The 17,897-nt window shown below is 34.4% G+C and overlaps 1 protein-coding gene across 5 annotated transcripts in view; it reads left to right on the forward strand.

The window, feature by feature from the left end:
* Positions 1 to 17,897, forward strand: part of LOC113234980 (neural-cadherin) — a 536,163-nt gene that overhangs the window by 60,865 nt on the left and 457,401 nt on the right. For 4 of the 5 annotated variants that reach the window (XM_026470517.1, XM_026470500.1, XM_026470524.1 and 1 more), the window contains exons 3-8: positions 8,877 to 8,888; positions 13,299 to 13,600; positions 14,644 to 14,780; positions 16,000 to 16,216; positions 16,503 to 16,671; positions 17,001 to 17,851. In XM_026470517.1, the coding sequence (XP_026326302.1) occupies positions 8,877 to 8,888; positions 13,299 to 13,600; positions 14,644 to 14,780; positions 16,000 to 16,216; positions 16,503 to 16,671; positions 17,001 to 17,851 (1,688 nt within the window). The remainder of the gene's footprint in view (positions 1 to 8,876; positions 8,889 to 13,298; positions 13,601 to 14,643; positions 14,781 to 15,999; positions 16,217 to 16,502; positions 16,672 to 17,000; positions 17,852 to 17,897) is intronic. The other variant, XM_026470528.1, reaches the window with a different exon arrangement.

The following is a 17,897-nucleotide window of genomic DNA, read 5'->3' on the forward strand; positions in this document are numbered from 1 at the left end:
TTTTTTTTAAAGTAATTATATGGTATCTTTAATTACTATTTTATAGCTTTCTATTAAATTTTTTCTATCTTTAAATCAAGAACTGTATCTATACTTGTACTCTTTCTATCCTCCTTTGTAAAGCGATTATTCACCGAGAACATTCAAGCATTGTGACACTTTTTCAAATAAATTTTGCTTAAGAGACTTGTGGACTTTGTTCCAGACGCCATAACTCAGAGTCGCCATAACGTACCTCGGCGCTGGATTCAACATATTAAAGTTTCAGTACTTCATTATGCGACCGCTACCATAATGGATCCCGACAGTGTGCCTATGTATATAATTCCATGTAGGTTCTTATTCGTTTATTGATTACCATTCACGGCCTCATATTTCCGAAGTCAGTTCTATGTAGGCATAGCAACATTGATTCTAAAAATGCCGACATGAAGTGTTGTTTTTTAATTAATGGCATATTATGGTTATTGCAACAAACACTCCAACAGTCTTGTAGTGGCAGATCTACACTCGCTAGGACCAGACGTACTTATTTTGCTTTCTATGTTGACAATTTAACAACTGTGATTATTATTTGATGTTTAATTCAGGATTTAATCACGTACAAAACATATTTAAAAAAAAATAAAATGTGAAAATCGTGAAAGTTTAAATGAAAATACCTGTGATTATTATATTTTAGATAGTTATAACTTATTTATAAAAGAAAGGACTACAAAAAAAATTGTGGTATTACAACGACGACATCCGTGGTCGAACTTGCGCACTGGTGTCGCCATTTTTGAAGTCCCGGGTTCGATCCCCGGCCGGGTTAATGTAGTAAACTAACTTTGGTTATGGTCTGGGTGTTTGTGGTATCGTCGTTGTTTCTGATTTCCATAACACAAGTTGCTGGTCTGCCACGAAGAAGTCCCGAGTTGATTCCCGGGGCGGGAGAAATATTTGTACGATAGTAATATGATGGTGTTCTACGTGCGTGTCCATGGCACCCGCGACACAGGGCTTTCCTAGTGCGGAGTTATGAGTGTGTTCGTTATTTATTTAAATACCTTGTTTTGTTTTCGATAACATGTCATTGACTTAAAAATTGGGTGCAATAATGTATTTTCGCGTATAAAACAAAGGGCAAACAGTTTTTTTAGCTACTGTTCAAAAACTACTATAAGCATGTAACAACACGACGCATATAAAGCAAGGAGCACATTCGATAACGACAAGCGCCAGAAACCGAATGAACAAAATTGTGACGATGCAGTTCAGTCTGGTGGGCAGGCAAACCGCCGACCTTTTTTTTTTTTTGACGGGGAGGCAAACCGCCGACCTGACGTTATCCATCCAATACTGATCAAAAACTGACTTTTTATTTTTAATCATAATGACTTTTTTTAATATTTAATCAATTTGTTGTTTTTATTTTAATATTGTTCATAAAAAAATATTATTTACAATGAAATACAAATGTAGCTTCAAATTATGGCGTTTATATACCGAATAAAAAAAAAGGGTAGTCAAAGATTGTGTACCGAAACATTGCCAATATTGCTAAATTCAGTGAGTAATTTTACAAAAAATAATTGAAGATCACAGTAGTAAAACATCGTAATATTCAATAAAAATTTAATATTATAAATTATCTGCCGAAAACTTACGTTTGTTTCGCAAACTTACCCAGAAGGTAAGCTGTAGAGTCTTGTTTATTAAAGCTAGTTTCATACAAGAAACCACGAGAAGGCCAAATTCAATGCACGTGTTAAAGTTTCACCACTGCATCATGAGTTCGCTCGCAACCGTATTTCACTGGCTTATAATATATGCTAATGCAGTATGGATCCCTGCAGATGTACGTTACAGTTTGCAATTTCAATGAATTCGAAACTATGAATTCGAATGAGACTTATATAGATTAGATAGTATTCTTCTTATTATAGTCGTCTTACATTGGTAAGATGTCCAATATGACAGCTAAGGAAGAAGATAAGTGTAAGAGTGTGAAACTAATGCAATGTACGAAATAGTAAACAAATATTAATAATGATTAAATTTATTGGGTTTAAAAATACATTCATTTTAGAGAAGCATTATATAATTATTAATTAATATTATATAATTATCAATTATGATACAATATATTTCAAATATTATTTTGTACTAATTACTAATTAAATACTAATTACAAATTCCCATTATAATGCAATTTTAAGTTAGTCCGAAACGTCTTCTATGCAGTTACGTTCTCAATCTATTATTTTTAAGTAATAGTGTTGTAACTAATCGATGATTTCCCTGTCAATTCAATTTCAACGTAAACGCGTTTATTCCCATTTCCACATGTTCATTCAATTTCACTTAAAAAAAACAGACTTTTTATTTCGATTTTGACAGAGATGTTAATACTCCTATATTGATAATGTAATTGAAAATCAAATCATTATTATACGTACAGAGGTGATACTAGCACAACTGATGATTTTGGCTCATCTTCCGATAAAAGTGAATAAAAATGTAAGCCATGAAGTAATTTTTTTGTTTTGCTTCAGAATTTTGCTATTTAATAATACTCTGAGAGGAAATCAAAATTTCAAAATGTAAACTAAGGGTTAAAATGCCATTACAAAAAAAGGTAAGAATGGTGGAAAAGTGAAAATGACTAAAAATTAATGCAAGATGTTATATTGTTCTTAAATTGTATTCATGTAAACAAAATGTTATCAGACTCTAATATTTACTTCAAACACCCTTTTTAATAAGATAAACTGAAAAAATAAACTGATTCCGGCGGAATTATTTTTTAGCCTTGTGGCAACGTTTCGGAGATACACAACTTTTGGCTGCCCTTTTCGATTATTCGTTTTATTTTATTATTATTACTAAGTATACAACACAAACATCTTTTAGCAGCGTTATTAACAATAATTTATTGTAATTTAATAGTATTACATTTATATTTTGAATTATAGAATATTTCTTATCAAGAATAATAAAATAAAAGTACTTCGTTGGTTCATGGTAAATAATGTTGATTACAATTAATAATAAAAATAAAAAGTCAGTTTTTGATCAATAGAGATGGATATCGGGTCAGGCCTTCGGTTTGCATCCCCATCAGACCTAGGCTGCATCGTCGCGATTTTGTTCATTCGGTTTCTGACGCTTGTCGTTATCCAACGTGCTCCTTGCTGTATAAGCATCGTGTTGTTGCAAGTTTTATACTTCCTTATAATAGTTTTTGAACAATAGCGAAAAAACGCTACAGTCGCGCCAATTGAAATAACAACCTCGCAGGACTATATACCATCATAAATAACAACTTTTATCATGGAGACTTGATAATTCATCAGATTTTACTTTCATACAAAAATAGGTAGAAATACTTAAATAAATTGCTTTAAACGGTGATAACTGGGCGTGGTAATAAAAGAAAGCGTAAATACGCAGGAGTGGTGCTAGAGGTCGTCGAAGACATAATATAATAAGACAAGTATTGTAATTCCATACAAAAGCAGCCCGGCTTGCATGTGTGTGCCCCGCCGCGCGCCGTATACTATTCGAATGCATACATTCGCATAGTCTCGCGATACCCTCGCGTTGCATAACCCTGGTCGTCCCAACACGCCTTTCATTATTATGAGAATGTGTGCGTCCGTACACGGCTCGTGGCTGTCGCACACACAACCAGGCCGCGCAACTATGTCGCGGAGGACACTTTATGCTTGTACGTTTAAACTATGGTTTGAACTTACTACCAAATATAGATCTGAAAAGTGTCAGATAGTACAACAAAAAAAAGAACAAAGTTTATTTTCGGTAAATTTAATATCCTTTGTAAAAGTAATGGAACAAAAGTTGTTGTAATGTAGTCCTGGGAGGTTGTTAGATATTTTTAAATAACCGTGTAGATAGAAAACAATTAGTTCCTTACAAAATGTAAATTGTTAAAGTCCTATACTCTATATGCGAATTACTTTTACTAAAAACTAGAATATTTATATCGAGTTCTTAGGTTTTCGCGATTGTTACACAATAGGAAATAAAACTATTTTTCCGGATTTAAATCGCGTATATTTGTTTTTTCAAACAAACAGTCACAGTTGACTGAGGACGTGGACCTGTAAAGGGTCCGAAACGTTGGTTTGTTTGAAAAAACAAATATACGGTGTTTAAATCTGAAAAAATAGTTTCATTTCCTAGAATATTTATGTCAATAGTCAACCGCAACAGATTCAGAGTCCAAAAATTATCAGTATTTCTATTCAAGCGCCATCCGCGTTGTTTCATTATCATTTTCATTCCTTTGTTAGATTACGGAGGTATCTATTAGTTTGTTAATTTGTTTATTTAGAAAGACACAAAGGGCTGTACATCAAAGACTTAAAGATTGGGGAACATTAAAAGGATGAATTTCGGTTTCTGTAGTGAGGTCCCTGTAATGCTGGCACTGTTTCCCCTTTCATGGCTGTACCTTGGGCGCTGTAGCAGCCAGCATTTAGATCCTCCGCAAAAACGCGGGAACATTTTATGTATACATGTATTTCGTAAATATATTAAAACAAAGACATCATCATTAATTGTAAAGTTCATTATGGGAAGTACTGTCACTTTACTTATTTCTGCTGCCAAGCAGTAATGTGAGCATTACTGCGTTTCGGTTTTGGAGGGTAAGGGTGCAATTAGAGGCACATGGGACTTGTCAACTAAGGTCTCAAGGTGACGTGCGCAGTAACAGCGCCCTTCAGATCTTTGCGATTTAAGCACTGCAACTATTATAATTAGGCGTGCCGCTTACTATCAGGTGCACGCTTGTTTGTCCCGTCATATTGTAAAAAAAAATTCAAAAAAATGAAGATTTAATTCCAAAGCATAATGATCTTTGTGACACGTTGGTTATTGCAACGATAATGAGCTAACCGAAAAGCAATATTTTGGTACAATTACATGCTATACTCAAAAAATATAACTTGATTTGTCGTCGATAGCCGATGTGTACGTACCTATACCTATACCTGCACGAATATTGTGTCGATTACATTGCGTAGACACTTAAAACGGCTATTGGTAATGAATTTTTTTCCGATCTAAATCGCGTATATTTCTTATTTTCAGACAAACAGTTAGCCGTGAAGTTGGGACCTGTAAAGGACTTGAAAAATAGATTTTTTTTGAAAAATCAACAAGAAACAAACATTTCCAATGTATAACAATCGCAAATACCTAAGAATTCTATTTATTCACAGCTATTTTAAATAGCACAAGAATCTTAAAACCGCGTGCAAATTATTAAATTAAACTAGTTTTTTTCACTTTCTCAAATTGTTTTTGAGATAATAGTAGTATATAATAATAGTATAATAGACAGCAAACAGTAACGTTTTATAATAACGTATTAAAGTTTTCTGAAATATCACGATTTTACGCGTTAAGCGTTTTAAAAGTAACATATTGATATTTTCTGATGTAACAAACTGATAGGTATAATTAAAATTTTGAACAACGTGGCAATATAAAAAAAAGCTAATATCTGAAGGATATTCAGAATATATATTATTCTGAGGATAATATAGTATATATTCTAATTATATTATATTATAGAAGACAATAAAATTTTAAGTTTTTACTTTCAAATCGGTTGCTCTTTGCTGTCGTCGATATCACATCGTTTTGCATGAGAAGTCAGAAGAAAAGTTGCAAAAGATGTTTACTTATGATAAAAATGCCTTTTCAGGTTACCCTGTGTTCATTATTACTGAAGCATATACCAATTTTCTTTTCAATTTTCATTACGTTCCTCAGAATTCTTATTTCACATTATTAACATTGTCATTGTATGTTCTTACTACGAAAGTGTTAAAAGGGCTTTTTTTGTATGAATAAATTCGTCATTAATCAAATGTTTTATGTACGACGTTTTCTTTCGAAAGCACTCTGTAAGGCAGAAAATCTTTGTTGAATACAAAGAATAGGCTCAGTATCTAAGTAAAGTGACATTCTTTAAAAATCTGATAGGTGCTTAACATTTAATGTTTGTTTGATTGATGTTCTCAAAACATTAAAGAGTATTTAAAAAAGAGATTAATGTATGAAGCTGAAACCGTCTGAACTGACCTTTTTTAAAAAATTTACTTGACTTTAAATTACCTGTCATAAAAGTTTTAAGTTTAAGAGGATTCGCTCTGGACCTTTTAGAGGGAAAAGTGTCGTTTTTATTTTGACTTTCAATTATTTTGTGAAATCTAGTTTAAAGTGGAATAGGATAGTGCTATTGTGCCTTAATCGAAGATTAAAACGCAGCATATAGTAGCAGGCATAGATGCGTGGAATTCGCACACCGTATTCCAAACACTTAATATTTGCTGCATTGCAGGTAAATAACACTGTTTTTGTTAGCATTATAAATCTAGCTCTGTAAAATAAACGTCGTAAATTCTTGTAGCTGGGTTTGCATTCGTTCATTACTATACGGTGGAGGGAATGTAGGCTTCGTTTCAGCTGGAACGCCGCTTTGCAGACCACGAGGAAAGCACGCGGTTGTAGTACGCGCACGCGCTGTGAGCCGGGCGGCGTTGCAGGTGGAATGCCACCCTCTCACGCCCCCACTTACCCACCTGCCTCAGGCTTCAGCCCCACACCTCCACATGATATTAAAACCTGCCATATTTCACAGAATCCAACGAGTGCCGTTTATGCTCCTGTTCTCTCTACAATCAAAGAGTCAAAATTTAATTTGTGACGTCGACTACATCAACCGGTTCATTTTTGCGAAAACAAATGGATGTGATGGCATGAGAATTTGAATTCGTTAACCGATTCCCATTCGGAATGGATTAAAATTTTAAACGGTTTTCGAACATCATTCAAAGTACATTCGAGTACAGTGAAATTGACAATAATTGTTCTTTATACAGAGCAGTTTTTATCTTGGCAATGTCTGCTATTATCAATGGTGGTTGGCAGAGGGCCAAGTGCAGAGCAAGCAGTGGAAGGTTCAGCGAATCTTGAGCTCTTCCTGTCAAACAAAAACAACGTCTTAAGGTTGAAATTAATCTCCAGCGTTCTAATTGTTGATAATTTACGACTCCTATAATATCATATAGAAACAGGTTTTTACAATTGTCATCGATTTTATAAAATTTTTTGATACTCATCTATCGCATCAAAGTTACTCAACTTAAATTTTAAATAACTTGATTATTATTACAAGTGTATCCAAACAACATGGCGGAAACTTCGTTTTGCAAGATAAACATAATTTAGCTTTTTATATTTTTGCTTCTTTAGGATAAATTTTGTGATAGGTGATTTATGATTCCAACTTTCACATTGACAGTTAAGTCTGGAAAGCAAAGCAGTGTAGCAGTTTTGTGCTTATATGTACATATATGCTATACCTACCTAGATAAAATAACTACGTACTTAAGTATGTTGGAAAATTTTGGCCTGCGTCCAGAAATTCTACTAGATATTCTTACAAATGCGCCCTCATCGGCCATTCCCCTCTGTTGTCAGAAGAATATATTGAATTATGTATAATCTGTTTGTTTTTCTTTTGTCTTTTCAGTATTTGGGACAAGTATTGATACAGTCAATTATGAGCGCAGAGTGTAGAGTTCATGAAGTGCAGCCTATAATAGTAGTCTACTTAACAAGTACATAAAAATCTACTTAGACGAGATACACTCTGTTATTCATTTCCTGCAATAATAATATAAAAATAATATTTATGATATATTAAAATGTAAAAAATGTTGTAACTCTCGCTCCCTCTCCTCCCTTTTAACATTCATTTTTCATGTAATGTGTGTGTCCGATTGAACAACTGCTTGCTTAAATGCAAAATAGCTTATTCTTTATCAAAACTACAGTAATTTGTGACTGGGGTTTAAATTTACAACGTTATAATATGTTTCCAATAATCTTTTTTGCACCTAGCTACACAATGTGCTGTTTATTACGATTCTCTATAGAACATATATTTTTACAGCTTCTCACGGTAAATGAATCCCTGGAGCTCGCGAAATGGACTATCGATTGATTTTACCAAGAACGTACTAAATATTGTGACGTAAATAATCTATCTAAAAATGAAGAATGCTTTGTAGCACGAATAAGCAAACATGTTTGAGGTCGATGTACTTATTAGTTCGGCAGTGTGAAAGTAGGGATGGACTCGGGCAATAGGATTACAGCAAACGTCGGATTTATACTGCGGATTTACGAAAATCCTATAGGACAAAAAGGATACCCGCAGTATTAGAGGCAATGTTTGTTAATGTCCTCCATTTCGTACCCTAATAACCAGCTAGCTTGTTTTAAAATACTTTATTTGTTTAGACGTTATGAGGTTCACAATTTAGTTTGTATGGCGGTTTCTCCTAAGATAATTTTGTAACATTTCTGCCTTCCTTGTCATAAACGACGCATTTGTATTCTGGTAACTTTTTGGCTAGTTTCTTTTTCTTTGAAAAAAACAATTACGTTTGTTTTGCTTAACAATAAAACGGAAACTAAATAAGATATAAAAAAAACCAATTAGAGGGGGTCGTAGAGCTCGTTTCCTGGCGCTGGTTCCAGATATGTTAATAACACTATTTAGCTAAAAATGTCCATTACGTTGTTTATAATAAAGACGGCAGATTTGAACTCAGCTATCGATCAAGCTGTGCTAAAAGTAGCTTTTTAAACTGTACATAAATAAATGCTATTTTTAAATAGCAGGTAACGTACAGTGTTCAACAAATAGATATGACCTGTGTGTACTTAAGTTGCTTTCAGAAAAAATATATTAACAATTATTGCACATATTGTACATATTACGTTACGTGTGTTATGGTGATGGATTTTACTAATTTTAATGCTATTTTTATTTCACGCTAACCTAACAGTGGCTTTGAAATGTAAGTATATAGTATTGTAGTCGATTTTTAGTATGTAATGCCCTAATGTGGTTCATTAGGCAGCCAGCACACGTCGTACTCGATGTTTACGTGTCCTGAAGCCGAAAATTCGGCGATACTTGAAGTCTTATTGATTTAATGTGAAACAACGCCATGGTTAGTGGCGCTCAAAGAATACAGTCGTCTGCTGGCGGCCTTACGTTTTCTAACATACTAACTTTGGATATAAAATATGTACGAGTATGTACCTTATAAAGAGAATTTCTTTAATTGGGCTATTGTCTCAATTCTCTACTTAAAGGACACCCAACGTTAAGACGTATATAGGTTAATACAGTACATACAGTTAGCCTGAATAGCTATATCTGTACTAAGATTTAAAATTCGAATTAATTTGTGACAACAAAAATCTCATGCCGGATGTCATACCAAAGATAAGCGCAAATAGGACTATGCTAATGCCAGTCCTATTGTCGGCAATAAACGACAAAAGAAACATTTACATAGCGTCTCTATAGCTTTTGCCTTACAACATTTGAAGTAAAAGCAGGTACCTATATTGCACAATGCCGATTTATATATTCTGTAAGGCGAGAAACGCGCTGATGGCATAAGTGACAGAACACCGTGTTTTTGACGTATTGTGATCTGTATCAACCCATACATGTTTTTCTGCTGGGTATGCCTCTTACATAAGAATAGGGTGTAACCTCTGAGATACATTTATCATCGCTGAAAACATCATTTTCATATTTAAAAGTGTGACATTCGAGCAGACCAATCAAAATATTGCGTGAACATCACGTGAAATGTAGGAATAATTTCGAACTGGCCAATCACAAAGTTTTTATCTTTTGTACTGCATTCTTTGCGTGAATGGATTCATACAAAGTAATAAATGTTTGAAATTTGACTTCAATGTGAATTTATATTCATGCGGAACGGAGTGGAAGTGAATTTTTGTACATAGCTTACTGAACTTTATATCAATTATGTATTTAAATAAAGCTTTTAAATTTGCAAAAGCAGCAGGCAAAAAAATCTAAACGGTCATCTTTTTTATCTCTGTGACATAATAGTTGTATGTTATGCAAGGCTGCAAAGTTGTTGTTTGCCGCGAGTGCTTGTATTGAAACCTGAGCAAGCGAAGGAAGCTAAGATTGAGCGAAGAGAGTGGTCCAAATATAGATTCCTGAGCGTAGCGAGGGTTTCAAGCCACGAGACGCAAAACAACTTTGCTGCCGAGCGAAACACGCAACTTTTCACCTCACTATAGCGAGGGAAATAGTAGATGAAAGAAAAACAGTTTAATTTAAAAAACTTTTTATATTGAAAAGAAAATGTTGATCGTTCGATGCGTTCTGAATTTACACCTCATCAATTTTTATTCTTGCTTGACATACTTTTATTTTGTGTAATTAAGTGATTAATGAAATTATTTTAGTTCTTCGACGAATTAAAATAATTTCATAAACACAAAAAGTTATCATTGTTAATTTAATGTCAACAATAATAAGAATGAAATATACCAACGATTTATGTTACATAAATAAATAATGTACGACAATTCGCTTAATTGAACGATCCATTATGTTTTTTTTCATCGAAAGAAAAAGTTAGTGCATCACAGTCCATGGTCAAGTTAGAATTTCAAAAACTTTTCCACGATAGCGTGCAAAAAACGCTTTTGCGCGTAGATTTCTAATGAGAAAGAAAGTCTTTCCGAGCTAGTGAGGTGAAAAATAAATTAAATCAATCGATATTTTAATCTGTTCTGAGCTACGCAAAAAATCTTTGATTTCTATAAATTAACTTTGATAGGAATGAAACTATTTTTCCGGATTTAAATCGCGTATATTTGTTGACAGTCAACCGTGACCATGGGACCTGTAAAGGGCCCGAAACGTCGGTTTGTTTGAAAAAACAAATATACGCGATTTAAATCCGGAAAAATAGTTTCATTCCTATGTGTAACAATCGCGAAAACCTAAGAACTCGATATTAACTTTGATACTTTTATGTTGGGCCTAAAAACTAAGACAAAATAGCAATAAAAATAAAATTTAGATTCTTGTTTTTAAAACTAAGTAAATGTTGATCATATTTGTATACTAATATTGTATTAATTATAATATAATTTGACCTGAATATGTGTTCGGAAATGCAAGCAAATTGGCTTTTGACACTCTCCCGTGGCAGCTTGCCACGGCATGCTCGCTTCGCTTGCTCGGCTCGTGCTCCTTTTTCATACACGAATATTAACCTAACCTAACTATTGAATGGAGGGCGCAACTAAGCCACCAAGATTTATTAGCAGATCAATATCAAAATATATACTGGGTATAAAGGTCATCACGTTATAAGAAAAGCCCAACAATAAAAAAGAAGATCAAATGTTATTAATTTTTTAATACGAAATATTAATTTAGTTTACTAACTACAGTTAATTTATAATTTATCCGTAGAATAACTAGTATAGACGGAACAAATAACATAATACATACATAATATCAAACATAAAAAAAATCGTTTATTTAAAAAAAGCGCGCATTTACAATAGATCAATTATGTATTTGAGGATCAAATAATATTATCCCATTGTGGAACGTACAAACTAGACACGTGCCACAAAACTGATCGCGCGTCTTCCCGAGAATTTTCGAGAAGTCTCGGGAATTTCTGCAGTTAGTGTCTGGTATCTAGTTTATATGTTAAACAATTGACATAAAGTTGATTATGTACGTACAATTTTGTAACAAAAATCCACTTGCAATCCGCTCCTTCATGTAAATTAAATTTTAAACCATTTAAAATTAAAAAAGAAATCACCGGGAAAGTTTTGCAATTTCATACGGCTCGGTCAGCCGCCTTGGATCTTGGGAGACGCTTAGGGTTTTTTCTAGTAAGCCCTTTCAAGGTTTATAGACTATCTCCTTTTCCCACGTGTACTTGTCACACACCTATCTAGAGTGTGACTGCATAAGTATATAAATTAAAAAAAAAGTAACTAAAGAGTAGTACTATCACTGTCTAAGTGTACAATACTATTAATTTTTTTGTAATTAAGAAGCCGGAATATAAAGATATTATTATTTATACAAAGATCGACCCGACAGGACTCGAACCTGCGACCACAGGATATCATCCCATCGCTCTTCTAACTGGGCTACAGGTTGAGCTAACAGGTCGACGAAATTCTATGTGTCTCAATTATAGATCTTTGTGTACTGAGTTTTTCGGGTTTCGACACCCTGAAACATCGTGAAATTCGATAAAAATAATAAAAAGATATTTTTATCACAATAACTTTTACGCCTACATCTTTACTCTCATGAGGGCTGAATTACATCTCCCAAACTTCTAAATTAAAGGAAATTAGATTAAATATTCAAACAATAATAATTACCATAAATAAATTTAAAGAATGTAAAAAAAGTCCGTAAATATTTCAACGATTTAATAAGTAATTGTAGTCATGAAATTAATAAACATTAGCATTTCCTCGTACCTTTTTGTTATACCTTTTACCTATACGTGAAAATATTGTCTGAGCTTTCATTCATGTACCTTGCTTTAACAATAAAAATGAAAGGCGTAAACATAATAGTGTTAGAGCAGCCCTAATATCAACTTTCTGGCACTATCCAAGACTTAGAAAAACAGTAACGATCGTTATTGTAAATCAATGCCATAATATTCTGTTTATTTAGAAAAGTTTTTAGAATGTTTCTGTCTAAAAACTAAAGTTAACTGTTTTGCACTTTTACCTTTAAATGAAATAAAATACTATAATAAATTATATTTATTGAGATTTGTTCTGAAATAACTCCACTAGTTTTGTTATATTATAAATAAAAAGATCGAACACAGAAAAATCTTCGTCGACCCGGTGGGACTTGAAACCACGTCCATGCTTTACAAAAAAAAAACCTTTGTGTTCGATTCGCTTTGGGTTCATAATAATAACAAAACAGTAGAGTTATTTCATAAAAGATCTCAATAAATACATTTGATCGAAAAGCGACATTTGCGTTACTTGTGATACCTGTATAGGTATCGGTTGCGGTGAGAAGGTTATTAAAAAATCTCTCACTAGATGTCACTAGCGGCGACGAATGCCGAAAGTCAGTAAAAAGATCTACAAAACAAAAACACACAGGAGAATTTATACGACTCGGTAACTGGACCCGTGGCTCAGATGGTTAGAACAATGCTACGGTGCGACACGGACGTGGGTTCAAGTCCCTTCGGGTCGATGAAAATTTTTCTGTGTGTTCGATATATTTCCAAACTAAACGAGTGTCTATTGACCTTAGAAAATAAGACCTTCTGTAGTTCTGTAGTAGTGTAGTTCCTTCTAATCCAATAAAGTTGTATGTATAAATATATATATTCTATTACAAATTCCAGATACGGACAACCAACGCGTCATAATCCACGTAAAGGACGTCAACGACGAGCCCCCGTACTTCATCAATCGACCACTTCCGATGCAAACTGTAGTTCAACTGAACGCAGCTCCGAACACTCCGGTTTTCACCTTGCAAGCTAGAGATCCTGACACTGATCATAATATACATTATTTCATTGTGAGGGATAGGACTGGTGGACGGTTTGAGGTTGATGAGAGGTCTGGAGTCGTCCGAACGAGGGGCACTGACCCGTTTCAACTGGATATGGAATACGTGTTGTACGTTAAGGCTGAGGATCAGGTGAGTATTTTGACACCTTATGCAATGATCTGTGCTTATTTTTTAAATGATCTGGTAGACCATCCTGAGGCAGTAGCTCGTGCCAGAGAGATTCTGGCTGAAAATCAGTACTGTCGAAACCAATTTGTGTCTGCACACCATATATTGAGTTCAGAATCCTCGCCACACAGTAATTCATTAAGTGCAACCAAAGTTATTGTTTTTGTTTTAGTTATTATCTATATTATCTATATGTAAGACTTTTTATCGTGGGCAGAAATGGGTTAAAACCATTTTTACATGAAAATTGTTAGAAATTTTGATGCAAAAAATCTTTTTTAAACAAAAAAGGGGCATCTCCACGAAATATCTACCTTGCAATCCTGCGGATTCTCACTTACTACTAGGGATGCACATTACGATTCGATTTTTATGAAAATCGATTCAAGTGTATACGATAACGGGTTTTTGTATAGATTCAATTTAATGCGATTTTCAAGCGAAATGCTTCAATAGAAAGGCGAAATTAGTAAGCAAGCAATAAATATTTTGTAATAATATTGTATTCGAACTAAACTCAATTTACAAAATATGTAGTTGTAAATAATTTTTGCTCTCCATTTCGGGCATTAATGACAATCGCTATAGATACACCTCTAAAGTAGCGAAAAATACGGTTCTAAACTAATGCGTGGAATACCCGATTTTATTCCCGCGATTTGAGGGGGCCTCCCATAGTAAAACTAGTCAGTTAATTGTTATGAACATTGGCTGGATGTTAAAAACAACTCTTGGTATACAACTCCTGAATTATATTACATTACATTTTTAAAAGGGTGCACACTTTTTATGGGGTTTATTCCATAAAAAAATATTAACAGGCTATCTAAATGAATTATCATAGCCGTTTTTCTTTTTTTTTGTAGAATTACTGACAAGTATTTTACCTACAACGTTACATATTTTTGTCCATTTAAAGAATTTAGATTTTTTTTCAAAGGATAACTCCGTAGTTCATCTGTGTTATGTAAAATTTGTCTTAAGATATATTTGACCAATTTCAGAACGGGCGCATAGACGAGCGACGGTTCCAGTCGACCCCCGAGGAACGGCTGAGCATCGTGGGTGGAAAGAGAGCTCCTCAATTCTACCTGCCCAGCTACGAGGCCGAAATCGCTGAAAATCAGAAAAAGGACTCTGAGTAAGTGGCGCTATATTTTACCGAATAAAAAAACAGGATTTTCTCAGTCGTCGATTGTAGACTTGTGCTTGCACGGTCGTCAAAGTGAGTGAGATCTAGTTATATACAATGATATTATACAGCATCAATAAGTCAACTGAACAAATTCGGTCTTTTAGTTTTTTAGTTCGTGTTGTCCATGCTCGGACGTTCAACTCTCTAAACTAGTGAATCTATTCAAATGAACTACTTTGGACTTCTATTAGGTCAATTACTATAGTAAATGTTTAAAAGTACAATTTCGTATGGAATCGGTACTATTTGATTAACCTGACAAATAGATAACCTGACAAATAGTTGAGTGTTACGTGTTAAATACTTAAACGGGCTGGCAACGTTCAGTCGTGAATCTCACTTGTACTAAAAGCGGTGAAAGATCGCTAATTATCCCGTTCGCGCAACGTTCTCCATGAACTAAAAGACCGGTGAATTGTTAAGTTCGACTAGTGTTTTGCTCCGCAACGCAGACAGTTCCTAGTTTCTACTGAACTAGAAAGACCAGTGAACTATTTAAGATCTTGCAAGAGGAACTAGTTCGTTTCGGTCAGTGTCGGGAATTCATTCGTAACAGTTCTTAGCTATAGACCATATTTATCTAAACTTCAAATAATGTGTTACATATAGGAACTAATGAAATTCCGAAATAATTAACAACAAAAAGCAAAACAATATATGTAGTAATATTTTTACTTACAATTCAACAAAACATTTAAATCAACTATCGTAGTGTAGCAATTACTACAAACATCATTAATACAGAAATACACTAATTCCTGGATGTCAGAAATTAGTGTGATCACGTATTATCTTTTACACCAGTGACCAATTTCGATTTTTGCTAAATAGGACGCTGTTCCAATGCCTAGAATTACACTATTGAACCAATTTCGACGACTTTTATTAAATAGGACAGGTATTATATCTGGGAGAAATTAGTTAGAAATAAATTTCTCGTCTATTATATCTGCCATTTACAGTCTGCTCAAGCCAAACACAAGCCTCTCCAAAAGAAAGATAGTAATCGTCACCCTTGATGAGTGTGTGCTGACAACTGCATCGCAGTAAAAGTGCAAAAAGTCATGAATATCGGAAGGTCTTTCGTATACTAAATTATAATTATGCACTAAATCTAAATAAATCATTAAATACATCTAACCAAAAAATTTTTGTCAAATTCCAGTATAATATCAGTGAAAGCGAAATCGTTTGCTGATCGTGAGATCCGATACACTCTAAAGGCGCAAGGGCAAGGAGCTGGCACCTTCAACATTGGGCCCACGTCAGGCATTGTCAAGCTGGCCAAAGAACTAGATTTTGAAGATTTGCGACAGCCACATGTGTATTCTCTGGTTGTCACCGCTACAGAGGATTCTGGTGGTTTTTCGACTTCGGTTGAGGTGATTATTATTTTGATTTGTTTCTTTATTATACGAAACTTTCACTTGTGTGAACTGTAAAGGAATATAATTGATTCAATTTCTCAATCTACTGATATAATACAGTATACTCTGTCGCAGATTCTACTTATTTCTACTGCAACAGTTAACAAGATGATTCTGCAAGGCTTGTTTACTTTTGATCTTTTTTATGTATTTAAATATCATTGACTTTTGAAATATGCTGTACACACTGTAGTCGTTAATTTTGTTCACAAATTAATATCACTTTTCAAATTAATTTCAGTTAACAATAAGAGTGACTGATGTAAACGACAATGCTCCGAAATTCGAGCTACCTGATTACCAGGCGCATAACGTCGACGAAGACATTCCTCTAGGCACGAGCATCCTCAAAGTCAAAGCTATGGACGCTGACTCCGGGAAGAACGCCGAAATCGAGTATTTAGTTTCAGGTGACTGTCAGAAATATATATTTTTTTATTATGTTGTGGTCCATATCAAGACCTGGTATTACAGATTGTATGAGAAATATTTTAGGAAAGGAACCTACTAGCGCCATCTAGTATTTCGATAAAGATTTTCTTTGCGTTCTAGAGTTCGTTTCGTTTTAACGCCATCTATTGTTGTTGAATGGAACCATTCTCATGCCTCAGCCGTATGAAATTTGAAACTTGTCCGCGCCGTTTGCCTTTGTCTCAGTTCGTAGATTTTGAGTTTTGATAGTCGTAATCCTATTTGAGCTATGCGTTTCTAATTTAGTTGTTTGTGATAACATTTCCAGATGATCACTTTAGTGTGGATTCCAACGGTATAATCACGAACAACAAGCAACTAGACGCTGATAATAACAATGCTTACTACGAATTCAGCGTCACTGCGAAGGACAAGGGAGAACCAGCTAAGACCGGGACAGCTACCGTTAGAGTTTATACTAAGAACAAAAATGACGAAGAACCTAAATTTTCTCAACAAGTGTACACACCTAATGTAGATGAAAATGCTGGCCCTAATACTCTAGTGACAACTGTCGTAGCTTCTGACAAGGACGGTGATAATGTAAGATTCGGATTTGTCGGAGGAGGCACAAGCTCAGGACAGTTCGTTATAGAAGAGATCACCGGTGTAATTCGACTTCATAATAAGGCAATATCACTAGATAGAGATAAATACGAATTAAATGTAACAGCAATGGACGATGGAGCATGCTGCGTCAATGGGGATGCTACAATACACACATCTACGGCTGTAGTTGTTGTATTTATCACAGACGTAAACGATAATAAACCTATCTTCAAAGACTGTCCTACGTATTTCCCGAAAGTTGAAGAAGGCGCACCTAATGGTAGTCCTGTCATCAAAGTACACGCGACTGACGAAGATAAGGGTGTAAACGGACAAGTTAAATACTCTATAGTACAACAACCAAACCAGAAAGGAACGAAATTCACCGTAGATGAAGAAACAGGAGAAGTATCGACGAATAAGGTGTTTGATAGAGAAGGTGACGACGGAAAGTTTGTTTCGGTGACTGTAAAGGCAACTGACCAAGGCGAACCCTCCTTGGAAGGTGTGTGCTCATTTACCGTCGAAATCACAGACGTCAATGACAACCCACCCTTATTCGATAGACAAGTGAGTTATCTTTTTATAGTAGTTTGCACATTGCATGATTTTTGTC

Source organism: Hyposmocoma kahamanoa, unplaced genomic scaffold (genome assembly GCF_003589595.1).
Source record: "Hyposmocoma kahamanoa isolate Upper Pololo Valley unplaced genomic scaffold, ASM358959v1 102, whole genome shotgun sequence".
NCBI lineage: Eukaryota > Metazoa > Arthropoda > Insecta > Lepidoptera > Cosmopterigidae > Hyposmocoma > Hyposmocoma kahamanoa.